The following is a 19,507-nucleotide window of genomic DNA, read 5'->3' as shown; positions in this document are numbered from 1 at the left end:
CTGAGGTCAAATTTGGCAAAAACACCCGACATCTAAAATTTCTCCGTGTTTGCATTTATTATGATGAAAATAGATATCTGAGGATCCGAGAGAACTCATATGAAGGGCGGCTCAGACCCTCAGATATCGATTATCAACTTGAACAGAGCAAAAATGCAGGAATCCAAGATGGTGGGCGTTTTTTTCTTTTTTCATTTTTGACCTAAGATTCATTGATTCATCTTGGTCAGAGCAAAAATGGAGAAATTCAAGATGGAGGGCGCTTTTACAAATATGACCTCAGAATTATAATGAAGGGCCGCTTGGATACTCAGATATCGATTTTCATCTTGATCAGAGGAAAAATGCAGAAATCTAAGATGACATATTTCTGTGCCACCTAACTGTTACAACCTCATTTCATATCACCTATCTTTTACCATAGAGAACATCATCAACGGCGTTCAGTATGTCATATCTGTCATTTTAATTTTATTGTCAACATATGAATAAACTATTCTATAAATCTTAATGAATATGTAATTTATATCAGTGGCGACGAGGATTAAAACAAAACTCGTTACAAAATGAACAGCGAACAATTTGACAAGTTTCTTACATTGCAAGCTACACAACAGAAGCAAATCTCAGACATATTACAATTGCTGTTATCGCAACAGCAAAACGCAACTGCCGCGGCTCCTACACCAACAACGACAAACGGCACGGAGTCACCTAGTTTTTCGAATACTAACGGTAACAGAAACAATGTTTACAACGGTTTTAAGAGCGACAAATTCAATCCAGACGATACCGCGGTTGAAAAATTTATTGACTATTTCGAAACAAAATGCAAACTTTGGGGCGAGGATGCACGCAACATACAGAAGGAACTACTTTTCACCTGCCTCTCACCGGAGATCTTTCACGAAATAAAGGTTGCACTTACACCACACTTTGAAGACAGTACATACGCGGATGTACGAAATAAACTGATGGACCTATTTAGAATAAAACGCACAAGATATAGAGCATTAACGGACTTTTGGAACTGCATACGTAAAGAAAATGAATCTATGGAACATTACGCTAACAGGCTGAAAGAAATAAGCAAAGATTGTGGCTATAGCGATGATCTACTAGAGCGACAGTTACGTGACCGATTTGCAACCGGGCTAAACCACGAACAATTACAGATCGATCTTAAACAAAAATGGCCTGATCTACAAGACATTCAAGAAGGTAAGATGAAAGAAGTGACTTTCTCTCAGATTTTTAGCGTTGCTCAATCTCGGGAACGAGCAGAAGGCGATACAGACACACAGGCCAATGTCAATAAGATTAAAAGAAACTCCAAATCTTACCAGAACACATCACCGCGCAAATTACGGACCCATCAATGTTTGAGATGCGGTGAGCCCGAAAGACACCCATTAAACCAATGTACTGCCAAAACACATACATGCAAACAGTGCAACACACCAGGCCATTTCGAGGACTGCTGCATCAAATCAGGTAAAGCATGCTTACCTAATCGAAACCATAAACAAACAACATTTACCAAAAGAAACAAGCTGCACAAACTTAAGCATGACAGGAGTAGCAGCCACTTGTCTCAATCTTCCTACTCAGACGTCAGCGGAGATGAAACGGACATCGTTTGTCAAATAAGTAAAACGAACAGCAAGGACAGCAAAAAAATCGATGTTTTCATTAACGACATTCCTTGCACGATGGACTGGGATCCCGGTTCTCTCTATTCGATCATTAGTACGCAATTCTGGGCGCGTATCGGAACTCCTTCCCTCATAAAGGCTCCCAGCTTGCGCGCATATGGAAATACAAGACTCAAACCAAAGGGTCTAACAAACGTTAGCGTACGCATTCAAAATGAGGAAAGACTACTTCCTGTTGTTGTCATGAAGTCAGCAGACCCTATGTTGTTCGGCCTTCAATGGAGCGAAATGTTCCAGATGGATTTTCCAAAACCAGTCTACTCGATCAAGAAAACTCGACAGGAAGCCATTACACTAAAACAAATTCTGGACAAGCATACAACACTCTTCGACGGAAAACTTGGAAAAGTAAAAGATTATCAAGTAAACATACACATCAAGCCCGATGCACAACCGAAACACATCACAGCCAGATCAATTAAATTCTCAATGAAGAAAAACATAGAAGTTGAACTGGATCGTTTGGTTGAAGAAGGAATTATAACCAAAGTAGACCCAAATATGACTCCGATCCAGTGGGCAACACCGACAGTTAACGTGGTGAAAACCAATGGCCAGATCAGAATCTGTGGTGATTTCCGCAGCACACTCAACCCTGTTCTGATAACACACGCACACCCTGTTCCTTTGTTTGATCAACTACGCCAGAGTCTAGCGGAGGGTGAAAAATTTTCAAAAATTGACCTAAAAGATGCGTACCTACAATTTGAAATTGAGCCCGAATCTAAACAGTTCTTGACAATATCGACACACAAAGGATACTACACCTACAACCGAATGCCATTTGGCATTTCCACGGCCCCATCAATATTCCAACATTATCTTGACAAGCTTCTGGAGGGATTGCCAAATGTAGCAGTCTACTTTGATGACATTGCAGTTACAGGAAAAAACGACAAAGACCACCTTGAAACACTACGTACCGTATTTGAAAGACTGGAACAAGCTGGATTAAAAGTCAATTTAAAGAAATGTACCTTTTTACAACCAGAAGTAGAATATCTTGGGCACACAATTGACAAAAATGGAGTACGCCCTACAAAATCAAAGATAGAAGCTATCAGCAAATCTTCCCCACCAACTAATGCCAAGGAGCTACGATCATTCCTTGGATTAGTCAACTTTTATGAGCGATTTATACCACACTTACACAGTGTATGCGCCGATCTTCACACACTAACAGGGAACAGAATGAAATGGCAATGGACCAACAAGGAAGCTGAGGCTTTTGAACGTGCTAAATTAATGATTGTTCATTCTAAATCACTTGTAGCTTTCAATGATAAGTGCCCACTTTACCTAGCCTGTGATGCTTCAGAGAAGGGCGTGGGCGCAGTGCTTTTTCACATGAGGAATAATATTGAACAACCAATTGCTTTCGCATCACGAAAACTCCGACCAGCAGAGTCAAAGTATTCCGTCATAGACCGCGAAGCTCTCGCAATATTTTTTGGGATTAGAAAATTTGACCAATATCTTCGTGGCACTAAATTTACATTAGTCACGGATCATAAGCCCCTGATACACATTTTGGGATCTCAACGAAACTTACCCAAACTCGCCAACAATCGCCTAGTACGATGGGCTTTAATAATTGGTAGTTATGATTACGACATTAAGTATACAAAAGGTTGCAACAATCTCATCGCAGACTATTTATCCAGGATGCCCAATCCAGAGGAATTACCTTCCAAGTCTGAACTCAAGGTCCACAAAATTGTAGCGCGACTGCAAACTGATAGCATTGGCGATCTTGCATTATCTGAAACCGTTATACGAGATGAAACGCGAAAAGATACTACGCTTAAACGAATAACTAACCTTATAAAAACTGGTTGGCGTGAGCATCAATACTCAAACGATGTAAAACCATACGCCCGGAAGCGCGATGAGTTGTCACTAGAAAACAAAATAATCATGTGGCAAGGCCGTATTGTTGTTCCTGACACTCTGAGGAAACCGACCCTAAAATATCTGCATCTTGGGCACCCAGGCATTTCAGCAATGAGAGCACTGGCACGTTTTTACGTTTGGTGGCCAACTATAGAGGAAGATATAGACACACATGTAAAGACTTGCCACAAATGCCAGGAAAATAGGCCTAATACTTCAGATCTACCAATCTTCTCATGGTCCATGCCAGACCAAGCCTGGGAAAGGATTCACGTCGACTTTGCCGGACCATTCGAAGGTTCATATTGGTTGGTTTTGTCAGATGCTTTTTCTAAATGGATTGAAATCAAGCCGATGACCAAAATAACGACAACCAAACTATGTGATGAACTGGATACAATTTTCACTACCTTTGGTCTACCCCAATTTTTAGTGTCTGACAATGGCCCCCAATTCATTTCTAAAGAATTCCAGGATTACTGTGAAAAAAACGGAATTAAACATATCAAATCGTCACCTTATCATCCGCGGACGAATGGATTAGCCGAAAGGCTTGTGAGGACTTTCAAGACCAGAATGTCGTCAAGCACAAAATGCCTCAAGAAACGTTTAGAACATTTCCTTTTCGCTTATCGCATCACACCCCATAGCACAACTGGCAAAGCGCCGGGCCAGCTAATGTTTGGAAGACAACTAAATTGTCTCCTTGACAATGCCAGACCAAGTGCTAAACGTTCATTACAGTATAGACAAATACAAGCGAATGTTAACTCCGCTGACCAGACTCCAAACTATAGACCGGGTGATGCTGTGTATGTGCGAAGCAGGGAACAGCCGCGATGGGAGCCTGCCACGGTCTCTCGACGCACACATCGATATTCTTATGTTATTAACACTCCAGTTGGGGTGGAGAGGAGGTATCACGCAGACCACATACGACCCCGTCTCCCTGACCTAGAAGAAAGCCCAGCTGAGAGAACTCCTATGGTACCAGTTACATCGTCAACACCAGTATTGCAAGCCAATGGATCGACAGTGCCATGCCCAGGGTCAGAAGCTGGAGCGGAATCTCTTGCAGAAGTTGCCCCAGTTTGCTCTCCTCAGAATGAGGCCGGTACGGCCACAGCCGCTACACCTATGGCACCGCGTCGAAGCCGGCGTACCATTAAACCACCTCGTCGACTAATTGATGAGATGGACGTTTAAATCTTTAGGGCGAACGAATGTTACAACCTCATTTCATATCACCTATCTTTTACCATAGAGAACATCATCAACGGCGTTCAGTATGTCATATCTGTCATTTTAATTTTATTGTCAACATATGAATAAACTATTCTATAAATCTTAATGAATATGTAATTTATATCACTAACTAAACGTCGCAGGTACCCTATAAGATGAACGATACAATGTATTAATTGGTTCGAAGGCTTAATTGCCTTTAAACGAACGAATAATAAGCCTGTATATTAATAGATTAATAAAAAAAAATATCATAAAAAAATATTGCATTTAAAACATGTTCTACTCGTATATTGCATGAAACCGTCTACTTAGAGTTGGTTTCCATTGTCATATATTTTCAAGTGACAACGCTACAGTCAATCACAGCGCCTCATTTTATAATAGACCAATCGTAGTTTGGGTGGTTTAAATTGACTAATCATGGTCAAATCATGGAGATATAAAATGGCTCACTCTTACTGTTTTTGTTATAGTTATTTAACCTTATTACGGATGCAGAAAGGTGTTCTTACCAGACTAGAGAAAACGGTCCACTTGAGATAGCAAAAGTGGGGCGCGGTGTCTCACTCGCAAATGTTAAAAACATACCTACCATTGTGGTAGTATTTATATCAATATACTACTGAAATTAAATACTTTCTTATACTATTTTAGTGCTATATACAGAGTGCGGTTCTCAAATGTTTTAAGTAATTTGTAAATAATTATGATGTCAATATTATTAACTAATTAAACCAAGCATGTGCACAAAATAAAACATAATTTTAATATGGTAGACATTGTACAAACTTTGAATATTAATTGGTATCCCCAACTTGATGACATATTTTCGCGATATTTCCAAAATACGTGAATGGTGGAGCTCAGCATTTAATTGCGAAATATTTCAAAAATGGGTTAAATATGTTGTGTGACAGGTTGTAGAAGTATATTTTCACAGGTGAACCACAATCATTCAATTTTACAATAAAAATACAAGACGATAATTGTCAAACTCATTAGGGTGACCATGATGTCGGCACGATGTGAATCAGTTTTACACAAGTCTTATTAAGTACTTAAGTAAGTTCATCTAATTAGGTATGTCTATATTTCGGCATGATTAAATTGGTGGAATGATAGCTATTACGGAATAATTAATTACCAAAATTGAAATCCAAAGTCCGAAACGGTTTTACTAACTATTTATATATAGGTACGTAATCGATTCGATATAGGTTGGACATACATTTCCGTCAGTAGAAAAAGGCGGCAAATTTGAAAGTTGCAATTACAGATCTACGATGAGTAGGTGACGCTTAAAGAATTAAAGATAGTTACAGTGTGCAAAACGTAGGTAAGCCATCACGCGTATGAACATACCATGAGTGCGAAAGAGGCAGACCGCAAATGAAAAATTGTGACCATTTTGAGTTCAACAGTGGCGGCTAATGGCCGCCATTTATTGATTTTCAAACACATGTCTGGCATCGTAACACCTTAATTATTTTAATTCGAAAATATTAATCTCATCAACATGGAATCCAGGGCTATAACTGCGAAAATCGAAGTTCATCAATTGCGGGCGTTTTTCTCTGTCACTTTTATTACGTCTTAGTGAGAGTAAAAGAGAAAGATCCCCGCAATTTGCGAATTTCGGTTTTTGTGGTAGGCCCCCAGTTATTAGTATGTGTAAACGAGAACGAAGATTGAGAGAAGTTACGGCGGACCACCTTCGTCACGATCGATCATGGTGGCGGTCCGGTACGCCTATCAGCTATCAGTAACAGCTTTTAGGACGACCAAATTATCCATCCCTTTTCAGGGGCCATAATACTTAACAGTATTATGACTGACCTGAGCAGAGCTCGGTCTCGGGGTCACGCTGCAGAAGGGAGTGGTGCGATGGTGAACAAAAAAAAAACCACGTCGTCCTTTAGACACTGTCGTATATTATATACACATATGTTATAGGTCATCAATGAGCACAATAACTTATAATATTAATTAAATTAATCTAAGGTTGTACATCGAACGGTCTGTGATATCGAAAAGAGGAATATGACAAGCAACAAGTTGCCAGAGTCAAAAATCAAAGTAAAGAAGCCCATGTCTGAGCAGTCACAATAAAGGTGTGCCATTGACTTTCCAACAAATACTAGCACAGCAAAAAGCAGTAAGATTCTCTCTGACTATGCACAAATGAGAAAAGATCTTAGCCAAACTATATATTCCGCGTTATCCTAATATCCCAGATACATATAACTCATGGTCACCCTAATTAGAAAGAGATGCAACGGCCCACCTTGACTTCTCATGTGGACACACTTTTTGGCCAATGTACCCTATCCAGTTAATCTTATAAGTCCGTGGGTCAAATGAAGTTTCGTCGAAGAAAACAAGACCTAAACTTTGACGCGTTGCAATTGGTCCGCTACGAGTATTGCGTGTTTTAATAGTGGGCCACTTTTACGCTGATATTTTGTTTGACGTTAGTCTACTATGTTTTTTCGTTCGCTGACTGTAATATTACGATTGTAATTGAAGCCAATTAAGAAATATTATCCAGACTGCGGTGACATAACTACCTGAAGTCCTACCGCGAAGACCGAAGCTCGCAAAATTGCGGGCATCTTCCTTTTTTAGTCCAATTAAGGCTAAAAGCTGTGGTTTCGCGGCAGGCCCTCTGACTTTCAAATGACTCGTGGCTCTGCGAGCTGTAGACCTCGCGTAGCCCTCCGCCCCTCCGCCCCTAGACGCACCACCTATACATGAAATTTCACGAACATCGCAGGCGTATTCTGATTTAATCTGTTATGAATTAGATCTGAATTAGTTATGGATCAGATCTGTCAGTGTCAAAAGTGACGTTTTTGGTTGAAGTAATGTCAGGTAAATAGAAATGAATGGAGTGTCTATAGTCTGAAAATTTGTAACGGAGCACCGTCTACCCCACATTCCTATACTAGGAAGGAGATGAATGCTTTTGATTTCGCACTGTAGGTACCTAGGTACTCACTTAGTGAGTTCATGGGGCCTTTAAATGTTGAAAGATTATTCAAGCAGTGTCTGTATGCGAGGAAGAACGTCTCTCGCGACTGTATTAAGCTAATAAGAGACCGGCATTTGCGACCGCATTTGTGGCAGCTGTGAACTGAAATAGGAGGCCATGTCGGCACTCGCGTTTTTGCGCATTTTCGGACTAGGTCTCGGAACCAGGTATTGTCATGGATTTCGCGACCTGTAGCGATGGTAATTAGAGTGGAGCTGAAAAGTATATAGGTAAAAAAACCATTCCGAAATCAAAAGTGATTGATAAAAAAAACGCATGTTACGTGACCCCTGAAGCCTATGTGATCTTTCCATTCTACGACTAGGTACACAAACGAACATTTGATTTCAGAGTAAGACTTAGTGTATCTTTTTGACCGTGGGCCTTAGCCTAGTCTAGTAAACTTGTTAACAATTTTAGGTCACTTCGAGATGAGTTTGTTAGCACGCCGTTGAGAATTTAATAATGTCAAACGGGTTATGCTTTGAAGGTAAACGCATACGTTAATGCCATAGCATGCTGCATGCTTATTTATAGCTTGCCTACTTTTTAGTACCGATTTGTTAGTACTCAAAAACTAAGTAATTGGTAATTACGAGTATCAGAATGGTTAATAATTTTCTTATTATTAGGTATTATCACTTTGAAGCAGAATAGTACATTACGATACAAGTGCGAAAAATAGGAAATTCGAAACGAGTGGCGATAAATTAAAACACGACCGAAGGGAGTGTTTTAAATCGACACGAGTTGCGAATTACCTATTCGCACATGTATCGTACAACGTTTTACAGTACATATGGCCCTTTAAATGTTCGACACAGTAACGTAATATGCTACTTCTCGCACTAGTGCTATAAAGTAGCCCCATATGTACTGTAAAATAGCTTTACGACGGGATAGGGACCGGACAATATGGGTGGGGTATATAATAGTCCATTACGATACAAGTGCGAAAAATAGGAAATTCGAAACGAGTGGCGATAAATTAAAACACGACCGAAGGGAGTGTTTTAAATCGACACGAGTTGCGAATTACCTACTCGCACATGTATCGTACAACGTTTTACAGTACATATGGCCCATTAAATGTTCGACACAGTAACGTAATATGCTAATTTTCGCACTAGTGCGGTAAAGTAGCACCATATGTACTGTAATAGTACATTGTGATACAAGTGTGTTAAGTTGCTTCCATATTAATCAAATTTTAATTGTTAATCGGTTAGTAAAAGTCTTTCATCTGTCATACTGCCTGTTGCCCCTCGCCCCGCCACCGGCGGCCGGCCGGCGATAAGGTACCTTTCGACGTGGACTGTCACATATGCGCTCCCGTACTATTATGGGCGCGACCACTTATTTCAGTTGCGCCTACAATTACAACCAACACTCGTGTAATTTAAAAATATTTTTCTCAAACTTGGAATGAAATGTTGACATGACTTACTTCAAATTAGGTCCGGACTCCGGAAGTACTACGTATTCGGTGGGATGGATGAAGATGATATGTAAAGGAATTTCTTACAGCCTTACACACCTAGGCCTGTAAAGCAACCTTCTTTTGTTTTTAAACGTTAAATTGTTACACAACGTCTAGGCATTCAACCATCAAATAGCAGTAGATTCATACTTTGGTTTTAGCAGTGTAAACCTACGAATAAAACAAATTGAAAACAATTTTTTTCATTCCTATTTTGAGAAAAACATTATTAAAATCTAGGCGAGAAACCGGGTTAACGGCCCTGAATCCCTATCCTGCTACGCTACGCTCGGCCGTCTATATCTACTTGACCTGCAACCCTTCGTTTCCCGGCCTCTATAGTAATGTACTAACCAAAATGGTATGTACTAACCGTAATGTACTAACCGTAATGGGTACCTAACCAAAAGAACACCATTTTTATTTAAACTTATTATTTTCTATGGCTAGTTGAGGCCAGGCTGAAGGGCAATCATTACCTCCTACTATACCATGCCCTACGAAAAAAAAAACTTATTTGTGTTATCTATGAAATATCTTTACATTTCTGCAAGAAAAAAAAAGCAATTTTAAGTTCGGTCACGGAATTCGTTTACCAACGTTATTAAATAACTTACATATACACGATTCATGCTCAGTCATCATGATGAGTGTCGCAAAATGTACTTATGGCTCAGCGAATTTCTTTTGTTATATCATTTCACTCGAGTCTATAAGAATATTGTACGACACCGATTTGTCGACGACTGATATCTGGGTAAGCACGAACGTAGACGTACCCTTTTAAGTTGTTTCACACGATAATCAGAATGGAAACCTAAGGCGATCATTTTGAAATCACATCAGGGTATATGTGACGTCCCACGGGAAAAGGTACCTTATGAGGGTTTCTAGGTTCGGAGATATTAAATGTTTTTTAAAAAGGTGAAAAAATACTCACGGCCCGATTCGAAGAATGATTAAGACACGTTTAAGATCTTGGAAAGATCTTTAAAAGATCGTTAACAACATGTCAAAATTGAGATTTATTTCGATTCCGCTGTTTATCCCACAGTACGATCTATCTACGATATTTCTAACGTCAAAGTGACATTGGTTCCCCGAATCGAGCTGCTTCTGCCAATTATACGACATATAAACGATATCTAAATGAGAACGTATCTAAACTTATCATTATCGTATCTCATTCTTCGAATTGGGCTATTTTTTTTATTGTGTGATATCAAACCTTATTGCTTAAAAATGATGTTAACCTATTTTTATTTTTATTTTAAATAAGTTACAAGCCTAGTAAGGACGTCTCAAAGTTTAGTAAGAATAGTACCTTACGGCGGAGTGAGAAGTAAGAGAAAAGGAGTAAGAACTGGTCAATAGGGTAAAAGAAGTTTGGTAGGGAACTGTATTAGCATTCTGAAAGACAAATGTAATAAATTTCAGTTCTTGTCGGGGGGCTTAGCCAATCGACCGACATTACAAATCCAAGTAGCCTGCTATTATATCAAAGTTAAAGCTACTCTCGTCAACTCTTTCTTAAGGCGAAGGGTAGGGCAAGGCATTCTCCATACAAACCTTGTGTAAGTTTTATTCGTTAGTTTTGGCACTATAGCTTTTAATTTAATTTTTTGCTTGTATATATTGGATATACGAAGAACTTGATGTAGAAATTTTCTTTATTAAAAAAAAATACATAAATACAAAAAAAAAGAATACATCAAGCCCTAGCTAACAGAAAAATAAGCATATTTACCAAAAATAATAACTGTAGCGCAAACACAAACGAAGAAAAACGCGCACAAAGTTTATATGGAAAGAGCTTGCCCTACCCTTCGCCTTAAGCAGCATAATCTTCATTTGGTTGAGTTGCATGCAGTAAATCTGCCATTGGATTGCTGAAAAATGCCAATACCCGATGCATTGCCGTTGGTAATGGCACTTGTTTTCTATGGCAACCAAAAGTTATTATAGAAATAGACGATATACCTCTTAACCCCAAAATATAATAATATTTACTAATAAGTTTATCCTAACCGTTCCTTCATGATCATGCCTCGTCATTTAACTTACACAGTATACCTTTTCTTTACATAGACATTATTGACATTTTTTAAGATTTGATGACAAAGAACTAATTATATTTGTGGCAGTTTAATGTAAATTAATATTTTCCATTCATAAAAAGGTAAACTTCAATGTAATTGATATTTTGTAGTGATGTATTTATTACATTTATTTCCATATAAGTTACCTGTTCTTAAACGTATAAAGCACATACCGTTATGTATAAAAAGTTAAATATTAGTATTCAGTGGCGATTTTATGATTTATTTCATTCGTTTGAAAGATTTTTATTCATATGCTCGGAAAAAAAAATGTTACATTAAAAGTAAAAAATATCATATTTTGTGCAACATGTCGCAACATTTTTAATTCCAGGAGTCTATAAAGGTATTATTATTTGTAGTCAACTATGTAACTTACTTCAGCAACATAGTTTTTTAGGTGGCTAAACTTAAAATGTCTCTTTCGTAAAGTTGCTCATATTACAACATTATTTTCGATATCATATTTATTGTAGATTACTGGGATATGCATAACTCCATACCAACCATAAGGTATCTTTAGCCATGGAACGTCACATATGACGGTGATTAGTGATGCAACGAATACGAATATTCGTATTCGCCAAGTATTAAGAAGGTATTCTTATATTTTTTTCGGTACTCATTTCAAATTTTCGAACGTTAAAATTAAAGTCTTACAGGGCAAACAATATTGAGAGTTTTAATAGAATAAAGTTAAATACTATAATATCGGCTATTGCAAGAAAAATTAAAATGTAAAACATTACAACTGAAATTTAAATTAATGCTTTTAAGGATGTGTCACTCTAACTCAAAAAAAAAAAACAATCTGCCAAAATAACGCAATATGTGTGTAATAATGTGTGTTGTATTACTGCAACTGAAGATGAAGAACAGAAAACTCGTTTTTCCGAATTTTAATGCAATAAGCAAGAACCGCTTAATTTTTTAAGATATAAATAATAAATATCGTAGCAAAACTTGATCGCTACTTGATCGTGGCGGATTGTATAAAACGGCTCTGGCATGAAAAATTCGTAAGCAATATATCAGTTTGCAACGTAACGCGGTTAAGTTGTTATACTACACACCGTTGTACCTACCGGTGACTCGTCCCAGTGGAATGATATGAAACGCTTGTTACTATGACGATTCGAATATAAATAAATATTATAGGGACATTCTTACACAAACTGACTAAGTTCCACGGTAAGCTAAGAAGGCTTGTGTTGTGAGTATTTAGACAACGATATATACAGGGTGATTCATGAGACGTGAGCAGGACTAAGCCTACACAATCAGTAAATATTAATGAATCGTTCACCATCATATTTAAGTACAACAATCACGCTTTTTATCTGTTATTTAACTTTTTGTTAAGGGCAAATTTGATTATCTACAATCATGGACACCCTACAACACTTAATTAACAAAGATAAAACCTCTTTAACCGTTATGACAGCACTTTGATTATGAAGAAAATAAAATGTCACACTTGAGTGAGATACGATTTTATAAAAGTAACCACACTCCGATGACATTCAATTTGTCACTTATTATGGATAAAACAAAGAGGGTCACCATAAATATCGTAAATAAAATAAAACTATTTTTTTTTAACAGTAAAAATTAAATTAACGTTAATTTCACAAATACTGGTACGAAACAGTTGCTGATAATTTACTGAATATGCAGGCTTGATCCTGCTCACGTCTCCTGAATCATCCTGTATAATAATTATACTCGTACAAATAATATACAAATACTTCAATACATCCATGACTCAGGAACTAATATCTGTGCTCATCACGTATATAAATGTCCTTACCGGGATTCGAACCCATCGGCTTCATAGGCAGGGTCACTACCCACAAGGCCATCAGACCGGTCGTCAAATATGATCTGAATTACTGCAGGAAACAGCACCATCGATATTGAAATTTGCGTCAGCAATGCAGTCAACTGCATTACTACAGCAGTATTGTAGCGCGACAATACTGCCAACTTTGCCGGCCTTCTAGCCTTGTCGTTAGTGATCCTGTCTATGAAGCAGGAGGTCCTGGGTTACGGTACTTTTTTGACGAATTGAACGTCGTAATCGCAACAGTCATGCGGCAGCGACCCAATCAAGGATATATTGAAATGACATCGCATTTCAACGCTGCTGCAATTGCCTTCCGAATATAACCTTAAAAGTGGTCGTATGATTGCAAGAGTTAGAGTAGTTTAATTTAAAATAAATAATGGGACAGACAGACGGACATGACGAATCTATAAGGGTTCCGTTTTTTGCCATTTGGCTACGGAATCCTAAAAAACGTGAAAATAAAGTAAAATCTAGTCGTCCGTGGGGATTTATTGAATTTCCCTGTTAAATGAAAAGCCATAGCGGAGGCTGGTCACGTTTTAGATGTTAAAATAAATATTCTAGCGCAGTTTTCACGTTCAACTGAGTGAATCCCGTTGTTTTCGCACGAGCTAATGGCATCAAACAAAGAACCAGTCTAACAATGTAAATTGCTATTATAATTAGTGCAAAGTAAACCTGGAATAAAATGAAACAGGACCCGCGTACATTTATTTTTAAACAACAATCTAGTACCTAGATATAATATACCTCGAGAGCATTGAGACACAAAGACTAAGTTTTTGTTTCTCACATTCTACTAGGTATACTCCAGCACTACTACCATAAACTTCATCTACCATTGGAAAATTAAAAAAGGCTAGGCGCCAATTCAAAGAAATCTTCCTAAGAAAAATCATTTTTAAGACACGATTTTCTGAGCTATTAGAACTTAACAGATTAAACATTAAAGGTACTAAATCCTGGCGTAATAAAAATAATTGTACCTTAGCGTTAAAAAAGGCTAGGCGCTAATTCAAAGAAATCTTCCTAAGAAAAATCACTTTTAAGACATGATTTTCTGAGTTATTTGAACTTAACAGATTAAACATTAAAGGTACTAAATCCTGGCGTAATAAAAATAATTGTACCTTATCGTTTTTTCTTAAAAATTAAATCGATAACTTGAAAAATTATAACGCCTGCAACATTGTAATAGCAAGCAAAATATAAAATGAGTAAAACTTGGAAAGCACAAATAAAATGACTCATATTATAATTGAATATGAAGGTACAAAAAAGGTACAAAAATTTGGCTTTTATATAATTTATCAATAACCACGGGAACATAGCGTAATAAAGTACACCCGCCATTCTGACTGGCGGGTGACCTGTTTTTTGATCATAACTTTACGTACCGTGAGGTACAATTTTTTTTAAACGAGGTACTAAATAGTACAAATTAGGTACAAAAATATGGTATTCTTTTCATTTGATTTTATTTAGGTACACCCGCCATTCTGACTCTCACGAATGTCTACCTATTTATATTTCCTTATCTTGCGGAAGAGCAAAATCGATATTTTTTATTTATTTTGATGTTTCTGCATCTTTCCACATAAGCCGTGTTATTTGTTCGTGACGAAGACATTTCCTTCGCACAATAAGAGCGAAGGAAAGTAAATATATAAATAATATATATAATTAAAAATTGGATCTACTTTTGATACGACCTTGATAATCGCTCACGCTGATTGGTGTGCAACCAGAGTCGTATATATCCGAATTTCTTCCCTTAACAGTCAACAAAATGAATTGTCATACAGTAGAATCCGGATATAATGACATCGAAGCGAAGTGACAAACACGTCATACTAAAGTGTGCATCACACGTCCGGGGGCGCGCCTGGCAACTAACTGGGACTTTTGTACCGTAGACGGGACGAGTTTCGTAGGCATAAATTCGAGCTCACGCGGAGAGTTCCATAGGCTTGACCTTACATAGGTCCTTGTACAATACAATACAAATCCTCTTTATTGCACAACCTCAGAATGCTTTTGACCTGGTTGTTTACCACATACTGTGGGACAAATTAGCCAAAACGGGAATACCTAAAGAATGCACAGATTTGTTAATATATTGGTATAACAATCAGGTGAGATGGGATGGTGTGTTTTACGCGACCTAAACACTAAGCGACTGCGTATGCGTAAACTCCGCAGTGCATCTCGCTTGCACTAATGTTACGAAGGAGATGCATTGTGAGTTAGTTTACGTAGTCGCGAGCGAATATGTCATTGTCAAACTCGTGGTAAGGATACAGCTCTTGAGGCATGAAAAACTCGTGAGCAATGTATCAGTCTGCAACCTGACTCGGTTAAGTTATACCAGACCGTTGTATAGCGAGATTGTGTTGTGAGAAATATGGCTGCCGCTACCGCTGACTCGTTTCCTGTCATTTCGCTAGAGCGGGTTTAGGTGATTAAACTGTCTGCCTTGCTGAGTAGGATACTCCATTGTTTCGATATGCTGTGTAAATATTAGAATTATTCAGCATTTGATATTGATAAAGTAATAAAATACGTTTAAAGTTAATAAAACTAAAAAGAATTTGAACTAGAGGGGATTGTCAAAGTAAACTTGGTAGCCACAAAGCCAAAATAAAATTAAACGAGTAAAATTAAATGAGTTTAAATTTAGTGCCAACCTTCAACACATGATTAAAACTTTTAACGCCATTTGACTTTGATCCTTATTCTTTCACTGATACCGGCGGGGCCTGGACCCAAAGGACAGCGTGGCAGAAGTACGCGCTGGCAGGGATCGGAAACCGGTATTTTTTGTATGGGAACGAAAACGGTATTTTTTCGTTCTTTGTTAATTATTTCCTTTCTAATTGGGCAATCTAATAATACGAAGTCGTTATCTAAAAACACAACCGAGTCCTATATTTAGAGTATAAAATAAACCGAAATATATGTTTATTTCAAAGTTTTTCCAAAAAACCGGTTCCGATCCCTGCGCGCTGGTCAGATGAGTTGGAAAAGCAGACGCTCGCCTAGACTGATCACAACTGCTTCAGACAGTTCCTTCATTTTTTGTTAGGCATATATTTGCTATGTATTTTTTGTTACTGTGTTTGAGAAATTAAAGGCTTTTTTATTTTTAGAGCTCCGTACAAAACTTTGTTGACGGAGCTCTTATGGAATCACTTCGGTCTTGCAAATCAGTTAAATGTGTTTTTATCAGAGACCGTATGACGTAAATACTTAAAATTTGGAACAGTTATAGCAATTATCACCACTATTACTATGAAGAAGTCAAAACTGCTTATTTCTATTAAGGGAGTTATGGGGTATCCCACAACCACCTATCAACAACTTATCGGTTGAATTTTTTTTTTTAAATACAAAAAGTAATATCTGCATACACGTCCGGGTTGGAACCCGGATCATCGCTGTTACCACCTGTTTCTAAACGGCTGTTTGCCAACTGCCTCACTAAAGGATATAGGTACATAAATCGGTGAAATTTGGCTACTTATTCTCGAGAAAGAATTAAAAAAATAGGGGCTGTGACCATCGATGTGCTGTGACGGGTTTTTGTGACGGCAAAATCTTACACTTTTTTTCGCCTAGAGTTCGCCAACCGTCCGATAAGGAACTTCGTTCGTGTAAAATTGTAGGAGCTCCACATAATAACAGCCCTATATATGTGGTTCGGAACTAAAAACAAAACCGAATCAAAATAGGAAGTTTCTAGGTTTAGAGAGCAGCACTAGCAAATATTCTAAACCATAGAGTAACTCATACATACTATGCCTTATACAGTTTAAAGAACTTTTCACTAATGACATTGATGCATCAAGGCGGTTTGTTTAAAGAGGCATATCGCGAAACGCGAAAATAAAAATTTCGTTATCTGTTTCTTTATCGCTCAAATATGCAAGAGTGATAGGGATAGATAGCAGATAACGAAATTTCGATTTTCGTGTTTCGCGGTAGGCCCTCAGTATGTGCTAGAGGCGCCTCTGCGCAGAATTTTGTGTAATATCCCCTATTCAAATTGTAGCAGTGTATATTATATTACCGAGCTATATACAATGTCAAAAAAGGTACATTACTATTACAAATACTATTGTTATCATGATGTAAAAAGAGGTATTTTTCTAACGTTGTAATCATTAATAAACTGAAGTTCCTACTAATTAAAGTACTAGATATCGATTTTTTAACTATGTAAGACTGAGGTAGGTTAAAGAAGGGCAATTAATTTGCCAATTTGACATTTTACAAGTATAAACATAAACATAGATGCACGGCCACTTTACCAGTAGAAAGAAGCGCGAAATCGAAATATTTTACGGAAAGACAACCCTTCGCGCTTATATATTTTTTTAATTTGTCGCCTTTTTAGGGTTCCGTACCTCGAAAAGAAAAAACGAAACCCTTATAGAATCACTTTGTTGTCGGTCCGTCCGTCTGTCTGTCTATCAAGACCCCAGGATCCCAGGGATGAACATATGATAGTTTTTGTCATGGAAATCGTTCTAATTTGCTTGTAATTTATAAGTCAATGAAAAAATGGTATATTGGATGTTTGTTACTCAATCAAGCAAAAGTGCAGCTTTTAATTAAGCAGTCGTTTGTAGTTTGCGGCATGCTTAGACTATAGTTGCCATGTCTTATTATCAAAATGGCCCGCCTGATTCTCACAGATCCTGAATTTTTTGGGTTCTTTCAACTCAGACTAATGAGCATATTTAATCTTGATGATAAAAAAAATCCAAAAAATTTGTATGAAAATCGTAGTTTTTACTATTACGTCACGCTCATACCAGAGAAAAAAATGTTCACACTACATCGTGACGTAATGGAACGCATATTTTGGGTCATTTTTTTAAATGGTAGGATGGAGAATGCTAACGATTTTGAGTAAAATGAGCCCAAGAAAGTCCAGATTTGTAAGAATCAGGTTTCCAATATTTATTTTAGGTACTTACTATAGACATAAATGCGACAATGTCATAATGCCCATAATGACTACTCCAGAACGAAATTCTGTAAACCATTTATGTACCATTCCATGAGAAGGAGCAGATTCCCCATAATATTTTTTTAAACAGTTTTCAGTCTCTTTTATAAATCCAAAAAATCCACGTGAAAAGTAATGTTTAATTAACACACGAAATTCGCTTTTCTCCATTTTCCAACAATTTTCCGATCATATTTGACATATGCCTCAACAACTTTTTTATTGCCCCGCCTTTAAAAAAAAACTGCCAGCTACCAAGGAGTTCAGAATTGTAATTAAAAAGTTTATAATTATGTTAAAATAATTTTTGTTTTACATAAAGTCACTGACTTCTCAAACCGCCCTCGTATAACGGTGTGTTTAAAAATGTTTTTAAAGAATTTAAAAATGTATATAATTTTTGCTTCGTGTTACAACCTTACAACCCTAACCGTTATAAGTAATTTTCAAGCAATACTCGAATACAATAAATATTACACAAATCTCTGTTATTTAGTTATTTATTTAAAGGGGACAATATACTGTACAATTTCAAATTAAATAAGTAAAATAAGATAATCAATAAAACTAAACTACATGTATTCTAAAACTTAAAATACATAAACTTACAAATAAAAATCTGTTGGGACATTTTGCTGGGACATCAGTTATCCTCGACCACGACTAATAGTGAAACCTGCGTTGAAACGTCGGAAATAAAGGTGATAAAATAAATTCGGGATAGACCCGGATTATATATGTTTTAACCTTTTCAACGCCAAAGACCACTAAAACGGTCATCGTCTGTCGTGCCCGCGACGCCAATGACCATTAAAATGGCGGACGTTGTCAAAGCGACTTTCCTACTGTCAGTTAAGCTTCGTATTCGCTCTTCACAAGTTAACTTTTTGGCGTCCATGACATTTTTTGACACGTGTGGAAAAGCGTTGAAAAGATTAAAATGTGTTCAAATCGCGAAAGTTTTAAATGTTAAAAGCCACCAACCTCTCAACTAACTGAGTGAAAGCAAAGTGTTGACAAGTTGACAATAAGGTTGTTTCCATCTACAAATCTTAGGGCAGAATAGTATCCCAATACATTCTTATGGATTATAAGAACATGTTAAACTACCTTTAGCGGACCTCTAATGAGCATATTTTTGTAAATATTGAATTTAAAATATCTTTTAACACACGTCA

The 19,507-nt window shown here is 37.3% G+C and overlaps 1 protein-coding gene across 1 annotated transcript; it reads left to right on the top strand.

Moving 5' to 3' along the window:
- Positions 1-386: 386 nt before the first annotated feature.
- On the top strand, positions 387-4,959 carry LOC133522924 (uncharacterized protein K02A2.6-like). The gene has a single exon (XM_061858409.1). It carries the CDS (start codon positions 567-569, stop codon positions 4,812-4,814), a length of 4,248 nt encoding a protein of 1,415 aa, XP_061714393.1. The 5' UTR covers positions 387-566; the 3' UTR covers positions 4,815-4,959.
- Positions 4,960-19,507: the final 14,548 nt, after the last annotated feature.

The sequence above is a fragment of the Cydia pomonella genome, chromosome 11 (genome assembly GCF_033807575.1).
Source record: "Cydia pomonella isolate Wapato2018A chromosome 11, ilCydPomo1, whole genome shotgun sequence".
NCBI lineage: Eukaryota > Metazoa > Arthropoda > Insecta > Lepidoptera > Tortricidae > Cydia > Cydia pomonella.
Note: the sequence above shows the minus strand (reverse complement) of the source record. Positions and strands in the feature narration are given on the sequence as shown.

What these genes read in the sequence shown, in the direction of transcription:
- LOC133522924 (XM_061858409.1), top strand. Translation starts at nt 567, where the DNA reads ATGAACAGCGAACAATTTGACAAGTTTCTTACATTGCAAGCTACACAA.